The 10,054-nt window shown below is 42.0% G+C and overlaps 1 protein-coding gene across 1 annotated transcript; it reads left to right on the top strand.

The window, feature by feature from the left end:
- Window positions 1-321: 321 nt before the first annotated feature.
- Window positions 322-9,711, top strand: LOC139422484 (transcription factor SOX-30-like). The gene is made up of 5 exons (XM_071173648.1): window positions 322-1,030; window positions 1,156-1,395; window positions 1,570-1,752; window positions 8,785-9,208; window positions 9,360-9,711. Exons 1-5 carry the CDS (start codon window positions 322-324, stop codon window positions 9,709-9,711), a joined length of 1,908 nt encoding a protein of 635 aa, XP_071029749.1.
- The last annotated feature ends 343 nt before the right edge of the window (window positions 9,712-10,054 follow it).

Genomic DNA, 10,054 nt, shown 5'->3' with positions numbered 1-10,054 from the left:
TAATGGGAAACTACACTTGTTTTGCTTGCATTATTGACACGTTATCCATTGTCCTTTGAGGGTGTATCGTTGTGACAAGTTACATAGTGGCGTTCCTTTCCTTGCCATACGAACTTCAATTACGACAGGTCCCACGTGATAATTGTGGTTCGCAACAAAGCTGCTCGCGCAACAATTTAAATCGTTCTCAAACATTCCATGACCGTTTCTTTCTCGTAACAACGGACAAGACTCTGGGGTGTTTCGTTGGTTGTGGTCGGGTTGTGGTCGATAAGTGTTTCTCTTAAGTTTAGCCTGCTAACGTGCTAATGTTTTGCCACAATGGACAGGCATCCCAAGCGAAGAGCGCAAATGACATTCAAGAAAAGTGAACCAAGTCAAAACGAAGATGACAGTGGGCCACCAGCTAGTAAGAAAAATGCAAGTGAAAGCGAGGAACCTGCATCTTCAACAGAGAGGCATCGAGGTGATGGAGAACAGAAAAGACCAGTGGGTAGGCCTAAAGGCAGTGGACGTTCTGGAAATAGTGTTAGTGGAGATGTTCAGGTTAGGCCTAAAGTTATTTTTAAAGCTGATAATAAATGGGGTGGTGATGGAGAGCTAATGCCCACAAGTTCATCACACCTCAAGGGAGCCATTCAAGGTCGAACAGTTACATTTGAAAAGGAGAGCGCATCATCATTAGCCAGTAAACAGAGTAAAGCCACATTTGATTATCCCACGACATCTCAAGTGCTGGTCATCAAGGAGGAGATCATCACAACTGCTCCAGGTCAGGCCAAGGTCAAAGTTGACCAAGAACCTGCAACAACGCATCATCAAGGATGTCCACCTGTGGCTCCCACTATAGACTTCTCCAAACCGATCCATGTTGTCCACGAAAATGGGATGACCTTCACAGTATTGGATGGTAAAGCCATAACGCTCAGCAAAGTTCCATACCCACCACTTGTTCATGTGAATGTTCCGCCACCCCCAGTAAAGGTGAAGACTAGAGGGATGAATCTCACCATGCCACCATCAGAAGCAGGTATGACTAAGAGCTTACCTACTTTGTACATACGGATTTAATGTTTTTAATACTTTTCAACACATCATTGTCACGTATTGATTTCATGCACAGTCCAAAACTTTATGTGAAACATTTCCTTCTAGAAAATCTTGAAGTACCACAGAGCATAGACAGGAATGGCTACATCAAGAGGCCTATGAATGCGTTCATGGTCTGGGCGAGAATCCACAGGCCTGCCCTGTCCAAGGCCAACCCAACAGCCAATAATGCAGACATCAGTGTGCAGCTAGGAATAGAGTGGAGCAAGCTTACTGAGGAAGAGAAGAGGCCCTACTATGTTGAAGCACGTAAACTCAAAGACAAGCACAGACAGGAGTTCCCAGGTAAGCAAAGAGCAGGCTGTCTACTCACTCACACCATTTAAGTCCATTTAAACATGTACAGTATAATTATCGGCTCATATATTTATCATATTTCAAAACTCATAGCTCTGACACTTATGACCTTTACTTGCTTTTCAAGTGTTTGTTCACAATCTTCACCCACAATCATCACAGGTTGGATCTATCAGCCCAGACCTGGAAAAAGAAAGTGCTACCCTTCTGTGATGTCCTTTGCTCCTGAACCATCCTGCTGCTCTGCAGGGACAAGTGGACCTGCGGCTGAGTCTTATCCCATGACCATGATGACTATGGCCAATACTAACACCAGCTCCTGTGTTCCATACACACAGGCCACAGGTAAAGCAATAGCTCACTATCAGGGTGGCTGGTGGATGCCCAAGTTTTACCAGCCACTCACATTTTTTACCAGACACATTTTTTTTCTGGATATAAATAATGAAGATAAATCACAGTAAAGACATGCACATGTTTTGTAATGGTAAAACAACAATTGTTGAATGGTTTTCACTACTGTAGCATTAAGATTCTCTCTTCCAGAGCTCATATATATATATATATATATATATATGCACACACACACACACACACACACACACACAGTTGAAGTCGGAAGTTTACATACACTTTGGTTGGTGTCATTAACTCGTTTTTCAACTACTCCACAAATTTCTTGTTAACAAACTATAGTTTTGGCATCGCGGTTAGGACATTTACTTTGTGCATGAAACAAGTCATTTTTCTAACAATTGTTTACAGACAGATTATTTAACTTATAATTCACTGTATCACAATTCCAGTGGGTTAGAAGTTTACATACATTAAGTTGACTGTGCCTTTAAACAGTTTGGAAAATTCCAGAAAATTATGTCATGGCTTTAGAAGCTTCTGTGATAGGCTAATTGACATAATTTGAATCAATTGGAGGTGTACCTGTGGCTGTATTTTAAGGCATACCTTCAAACTCTGTGGGAAAATCAAAATAAATCAGTTAAGACCTCAGAAAAAAAAATGTAGACCTCCGCAAGTCTGGTTCATCCTTGGGAGCAATTTCCAAACACCTGAAGGTACCACGTTCATCTGTACAAACAATAGTACGCAAGTATAAACACCATGGGACCACGCAGCCGTCATACCGCTCAGGAAGGAGACGTGTTCTTTCTCTTAGAGATGAATGTACTTTGATGCGGAAAGTGCAAATCAGTCCCAGAACAACAGCAAAGGACCTTGTGAAGATGCTGGAGGAAACGGGTACAAAAGTATATACAGTTGAAGTCGGAAGTTTACATACACCTTAGCCAAATACATTTAAACTCAGTTTTTCACAATTCCTGACATTTAATCCTAGTAAAACTGAATTCCCTATCTTAGGTCAGTTAGGATCACCACATTATTTTAAGAATGCGAAATGTCAGAATGGCAGTAGAAAGAATTACTTATTTCAGCTTTTATTTCTTTCATCACATTCCCAGTGGGTCAGAAGTTTACATCTACACTCAATTAGTATTTGGCAGCATTGCCTTTAAATTGTGTAACTTGGGTCGGGTAGCCTTCCACAAGCTTCCCACAATAAGTTGGGTGAATTAATACGCGTCAAAAGTTTGGACACCTACTCATTCAAGTTTTTTTTTTCTATTATTTTCTACATTGTAGAATAATAGTGAAGACATCAAAACTATGGAATAATGTAGTAACCAAAAAAGTGTTAAACAAATCAAAATATATTTTTGATTGTAGATTCTTCAAAGTAGCCACCCTTTACGTTAATGACAGCTTTGAACACTCTTGGCATTCTCTCAACCAGCTTCATGAGGCAGTCACCTAGAATTACTTCCAATTAACAGATGCGCCTTGCTAAAAAAAAAGTTAATTTGTGGAATTTCTTTCCTTAATGCGTTTTAGCCGTTCAGTTGTGTTGTGCCAAGGTAGGGGTGGTATACAAAAGATAGCCGTATTTGGTAAAAGACCAAGTCCATATTATGGCAAGAACAGCTCAAATAAGCAAAGAGAAATGACAGTCAATCATTACTTTAAGACATGAAGGTCAGTCAATCCGGAAAATTGAACGGATGATCTCCACATGTGTGGTTCCCACCGTGAAGCATGAATGAGGAGGTGTGGGGGTGTTTTGCTGGTGACACCATCTGTGATTTATTTAGAATTCAAGGTCCACTTAACCAGCATGGCTACCACAGCATTATTCAGTGATATGCCATCCCATCTGGTTTGCGCTTAATGGGACAATCATTTCTTTAGGACAATGACCCAACACACCTCCAGGCTGTGTAAATGCTATTTGACAAAGAAGGAGCGTGATGGCGTGCTGCATCAGATGACCTGGCTTCGACAATCGCCCGACTTCAATTGAGATGGTTTGGGATGAGTTAGACCGCAGAGTGGGAAAGGGAAAGCAGCCAACAAATGCTCTGCATATGTGGGAACTCCTTCAAGACATTTGGAAAAGCATTCCAGGTGAAGCTGGTTGAGAATGCCAAGAGTGTGCAAAGGTTGGCTACTTTGAAGAATCTCAAATATAAAATGTTTTGATTTGTTTTAACACTTTTGGTTACGACCTGATTCCATAATGTGTTTTTTCATAGTTTTTGTCTTCACTATTATTCTACAATGTAGAAAATAGTAAAAATTAAGAAAAACTCTTGAATGAGTAGGCGTGTCCAAACTTTTGACTGGTACTGTATGTGTATTTTACATGTGGTCTTTGGCTAAATAAAAACAATTCTCCCAAATGGTGTTAATTTTCCCACCCTGCTGGCTATCCCTCACCACACACACACTCATTAAGTGCACAAGTTTCTCCATACAACTAACATAGACTATGAAAACATACTTCTATTTTGATACCACCTAATTAACATTGTCATAAAGAACACATGTTCAGCTACATAAAAAGTGGTCCTCTTAGTCGGTAGAGGATTGCTCTTGCAAAGCCAAGGGTTGTGGGTTTGAGTCCTGCTGGGGCCACCCATTTGTAAATTGTATGCACGCATGACTGTAAATCGCTTTGGATAAAAGTGTTTGTAAAATGGCATGTAATTATTTGTTATTTCTTTATTTTAATTTTCCCATCTTGCGGTTAAATAAACAAATTGCTAAGTGCCAAATAAAGTAACAGGGTTGACAATTTTATCTTAAATCAGCCATAAATCCCATAACTCAGCAATAAAGAATAAACGTCTTGTTTTCGAGATGATAGTTTCCGGATTCGACCATAATAATGACCTACGGCTTGTATTTCTGTGTGTTATCATGTTATAACTAAGTCTGATTTGATAGAGCATTCTGACTGAGCGATGGTAGGCACCAGCAGGCTCGTAAGCATTCATCCAAACAGCACTTTCGTGCATTTGCCAGCAGCTGTTTGACTTCAAGCCTATCAACCCTCGAGATTAGGCTGGTGTAACCGATGTGAAATGGCTAGCTAGTTAGTGGGGTGCGCGCTAATAGCGTTTCAAACGTCACTCGCTCTGAGACTTGGAGTGGTTGTTCCCCTTGCTCTGCAAGGGCCATGGCTTTTGTGGAGCGATGGGTAACGCTGCTTTGAGGGTGGCTGTTGGCGATGTGTTCCTGGTTCGAGCCCAGGTAGGAGCGAGGAGAGTGACGGAAGCTATACTGTTACACTGGCAATACTAAAGTGCCTATAAGAACATCCAATAGTCAAAGGTATATGAAATACAAATGGTATAGAGAGAAATAGTCAGATAATTCCTATAGTAACTACAACCTAAAACTTCTTACCTGGGAATATTGAAGACTGATGTTAAAAGGAACCTCCAGCTTTCATATGTTCTCATGTTCTAAGCAAGGAATTTAAACGTTAGCTTTCTAGCATGGCACATATTGCACTTTTACTTTCTTCTCCAACACTTTGTTTGCTTTTACATTATTTAAACCAAATTGAACATTTATTTATTTGAGGCTAAATTGATTTTATTGATGTATTATATTAAGGTAAAATAAGTGTTCATTCAGTATTGTTGTAATTGTCATTATTACAAATAAATACAAATCGGCCGATTTAATCGGTATCTGCTTTTTTGGTCCTCCAATTATCGGTATCGGCGTTGAAAAATCATAATCGGTCGACCTCTAGTTATGATATCGTTTAGGACCTTGAGCGTGGCTGAGGTGCACCAATGACAAGCTCGGATACCAGATTGCATTTTAAAATATATATATATATTTTACCTTTATTTAACCAGGCAAGTCAGTTAAGAACAAATTCTTATTTTCAATGACAGCCTAGGAACAGTGGGTTAACTGCCTGTTCAGGGGCAGAACGACAGATTTGTACCTTGCAACCTTCCAGTTACTAGTCCAACGCTCTAACCACTAGGCTACCCTGCATACCACTAGGCTACTCCGCATAGCGGAGAAGATACGGTGGGATTCGTAATGGTCGGTGATCTGTTTGTTATTAACATGGCTTTCGAAGACTTTAGAAAGGCAGGGTAGGATAGATATAGGTCTGTACCAGTTAGGGTCTAGAGTGTCACCCCCTTTGAAGAGTGGAATGAAAGCGTCACCTTTCCAATCTTTTGGGATCTCAGACGATACGAAAGAGGTTGAACAAGCTAGTAATAGGGGTTGCAACAATTTCGACAGATAATTTTAGAAAGAGGGTCCAGATTGTCTAGTCCAGTTGATTTGTATGGGTCCAGATTTTTCAGAACATCAGCTATCTGGATTTGGGTGAAGGAGATTTGGGGAGGCTTGGGCAAGTTGCTGTGGGGTTTGCAGAGCTGTTGACCGGGGTAGCCAGGTGGAAAGCATGGCCAGCCGTAAAAAAATGCTTATTGAAATGATCGATTATCGTAGATTTATCGGTGGTGAGTGTTTCCTAGCCTCAGTGCAGTGGGTAGCTGGGAGGAGGTGCTCTTATTCTCCAATGGCCTTTACAGTGTACCAGAACTTGTTGGAGTTTGTGCTACAGGATGCACATTTCTGATTGAAAAAGCTAGCCTTTGCTTTCCTAACTGCCTGTGTATATTGGTTTCTATCTTCCCTGAAAAGTTGCATATCGGCCTCCCTGGTGGCGCAGTGGTCTAGGGCACTGCATCACAGTGCTAGCTGTGCCACCAGAGACTCTACGTTCGCGCCCAGGCTCTGTCGCAGCTGGCCGCATCCGGGAGGTCTGTGGGGCGACACACAATATGCCTAGCGTTGTCAGGGTTAGGGAGGGTTTGGCCGGTAGGGATATCCTTGTCTCATCGCGCACTAGCGACTCCTGTGGCACACTAACCAGGTCGCCAGGTGCACAGTGTTTCCTCCGACACATGTTGCGGCTGGCTTCCGGGTTGGATGCGCGCTGTATTAAGAAGCAGTGCGGCTTGGTTGGGTTGTATTTCGGAGGCTTTCGACCTTCATCTCTCCCGAGCCCGTACGGGAGTTGTAGCGATGAGACAAGATGGTAACTATTAACAATTGAATACCATGAAATTGGAGAGAAAAGGGTGTAAAATAAAATAATATTTTTTTAAAGAAGTTGCATATCGCTGGGGCTATTCGATGCTAATGCAGTACGCCACAGGATGTTTTTGTGCTGGTCAAGGGCAGTCAGGTTTAGAGTGAACCAAGGGCTATATCTGTTCTTAGTTATACATTCTTTGGGGCATGCTAATTTAAGATGGTGAGGAAAGCATTTTTAAAGAATAACCAGGCATTCTCTACTGACGGAATGAGGTCAGTACCCTTCGAGGATATCCAGACCAGGTCGATTTAGAAAGGCCTGCTCACTGACATTTTTTTTAGGGAGCGTTTGACAGTGATGAGGGGTGGTTGTTGACCGCGGCAATGAGACAGCGGAGGTGTATTTAGAGGGCAGGTTGGTCAAGATGATATCAATGAGGGTGCCCGTGTTTATGGATTTAGGGTTGTACCTGGTGGGTTCCATGATAATTTGTGAGAGATTGAGGGCATCTAGCTTAGATTGTAGGATGGCCAGGGTGTTAAGCATATCCCAGTTTAGGTTACATAACAGTACAATCTCTGAAGATAAATGGGGGGCAATTCATTCACATATGGTGTCCAGGGCACAGCTGGGGGCTGAGGGGGGTCTATAACAAGCAGCAACAGTGAGATAATTATTTCTGGAAAGGTGGATTTTTTTAAAGTAGAAACTAAAACCTTTTGGGTACAGACCTGGATAGCATGACAGAACTCTGCAGGCTGTCTCAGCAGTAGATTGCAACTCCACACCCTTTGGCAGTTCTATCTTGGCGGGAAATGTTGTAGTTGGGGATGGAAATTTCAGAATTTTTAGTGGCCTTCCTAAGCCAGGATTCAGACACGGCTCGGACATCAAGGTTGGCGGAGTGTGCTTAAACAGTGAATGAAACAAACTTAGGGAGGAGGCTTCTGATGTTAACATGCATGAAACCAATGATGGCACCTGGGGAATAGGAGTGGAACTAGGGGCTACAGGGCCTGGGTTAACCTCTACATAACCAGAGGAACAGAGGGGGAGTAGGATAAGGGCATGGCTAAAGGCTATAAGAACTGGCCGTCAAGTGCGTTGGAGAAAAAAAAAAGTAACAGATTTCTGGCCGTGGTAGAATATATTCAAGGCATAATGTACAGACAAGGGTATGGTAGGATGTGAGTGCAGTGGAGGTAAACCTAAGTGTTGAGTGACGATGAGAGCGATTTTGTCTCTGGACAGACAAGTTAAGCCAGGTAAGGTCTCGTGTGTGTGGGGTGGGACAATTAACTGTGTGCTTGACCTGCTCAGTTTTCTACCACAACACGAGAAAATTGCCAAAAAGTGTAGAACGCGCTCACCTGCCTTTACACTATGATTTCACTATTAGATGTTCAATGTTTCTTTTGAATTTGTTTTGTTTTTTTGTTTAAAGGAATAGTTTCACCATATTAAAATGAGAGTTCAGTTCACGAAACAGGTTTGACCTTAAAATAAGGGACATATGTAAATTATTCACTAATCACATTAAATAATCATTTTCAGAAATTACTTTGTCAAAGCAACAAAATAACTACGGCTTTACAATGATGTTAAAAACGTAGACATTTTTGTGTTTAAGTGGGTTAATCTTCCTAGAAGTCACAGGAGGTGCATGGAGGGACATGTCAAAATACTGAATTTTCGTACTTAAGCAAGTCTTTATTGATATTAAAAATTGTATTTATTGAATTTTCCTTGTCTATATTAAAGGGCAGTTCATTCATTATAACATGCTTCTAAAATGTAATATTGGTGTAAAGTTTCTACATAAAATATCAAAGGGATGCAAAAGTCACACTTTTCGTGGAATGATCCGGTTGCTGTAACTGTAAGAATAATACATCGTAGTATGAAGCTCAATACTGTAAATATTATGGTTTTGTCTTCCCTAGGCTCTAATGACCATGGTCTCCAGGTGGCTATAACGGCAGCTCCAAATGCCTCTCAGACTACCAGCCCAGTCTCCATATTCTTCCAGACTACTGCCTGCCCACATCCCCACCCAACAGCCACAACCTCTGGTGGTAAGCCTGCAGAACGCAAGCATGAAGCCAGTCACTCTGCCAGCAATCCTGAAGAAGCTCCCAAACCCAGAAAAATCAGCAGGCAACAGGCCTACTACAATTCTGCCAATGAGATGCCCTCAACAAGCATGGCATCCAGCTCCAGAGGTCTCCAAATGCCACTCCCTAACATGGCTCACCCTCACATGTATCCTCCATCTCCCATGCCACATCCAGTGGGCCTCTTCCCCACCCCTCGCTTCCCCTTTGCTCCGCCCTACTTCATGCCTGGACCCAATTTTTATCCTCCAGGGTGAGCAATGAATGCTGTTTCATCTTGAATACCATTTAAGTTCTACTTAGGTATGCTGTTTGATGTTTTATAATTGTGAAGGTTAGTGGTGAAAATGTAATTATGGTCATTTGAAATGCCATCATCCTGGGATTGTTGTATTTTTTTTCAGATCATACCCTTACCTACACAGCCCATACTCCTACCCAGTTCTCCAACCCCAGGATTTCTCAAACCCCATGGCTACTCCCATGGCTACTCCGGGCTACCCCTATGATGACAACTACGATCAGCATGAGTCCACATTTTCCCTTCTCAACAGAGACTACCCGTTTCGGCAGAGTGGAGAGGGCGGGCAGAGATGTCAAGGGCAGGCCCCCACTGCCTCTGAGCTCCTAGGTTCGGTCCCACTTCTGGACGTACGTGCCCTGGAGAACGTCTTCACCAACTCTGCCAGTGTCCAGGAGGTCCAAGTCCCCAATGAGGAGGACGCGGAAGAAGTGCGCGTGATGAGAGTTCTCTAGGATCAAACCTAAGAGACATCCTTTAGCAAAATCCCTGATAGACTATTTGTTGTACATACAAAAACACATGAATTGTTACTGTTATTCTGAAATGTATTTTTAACGATTTAATACTGTTTTATGCAATCGACCACTGCTCTGCACAAAATTAAATGTCAAGTATTTTAAAGTGTTTGATAGGGGTTCTATTTATGCCTTTTTGTTCTACAAATACCTGGTTTGTAAGGAGAAAGGGGTGTTTTGCTGATTTTATGCAGACAGACTCCAGCTGATATTTGTATAGAAATCCAATAAATTACAGTGCACCAATAATACATTGCAGAGTGGTAATTTAATCATGAGT

The sequence above is a fragment of the Oncorhynchus clarkii genome, chromosome 12, assembly GCF_045791955.1.
Source record: "Oncorhynchus clarkii lewisi isolate Uvic-CL-2024 chromosome 12, UVic_Ocla_1.0, whole genome shotgun sequence".
NCBI lineage: Eukaryota > Metazoa > Chordata > Actinopteri > Salmoniformes > Salmonidae > Oncorhynchus > Oncorhynchus clarkii.
Note: the sequence above shows the minus strand (reverse complement) of the source record. Positions and strands in the feature narration are given on the sequence as shown.

Coding starts and splice junctions, on each gene's coding strand:
- LOC139422484 (XM_071173648.1), top strand. CDS start 322: ATGGACAGGCATCCCAAGCGAAGAGCGCAAATGACATTCAAGAAAAGT. Junction 1,031..1,155: donor CATGCCACCATCAGAAGCAG/GTATGACTAAGA, acceptor ATTTCCTTCTAG/AAAATCTTGAAGTACCACAG. Junction 1,396..1,569: donor GCACAGACAGGAGTTCCCAG/GTAAGCAAAGAG, acceptor CAATCATCACAG/GTTGGATCTATCAGCCCAGA.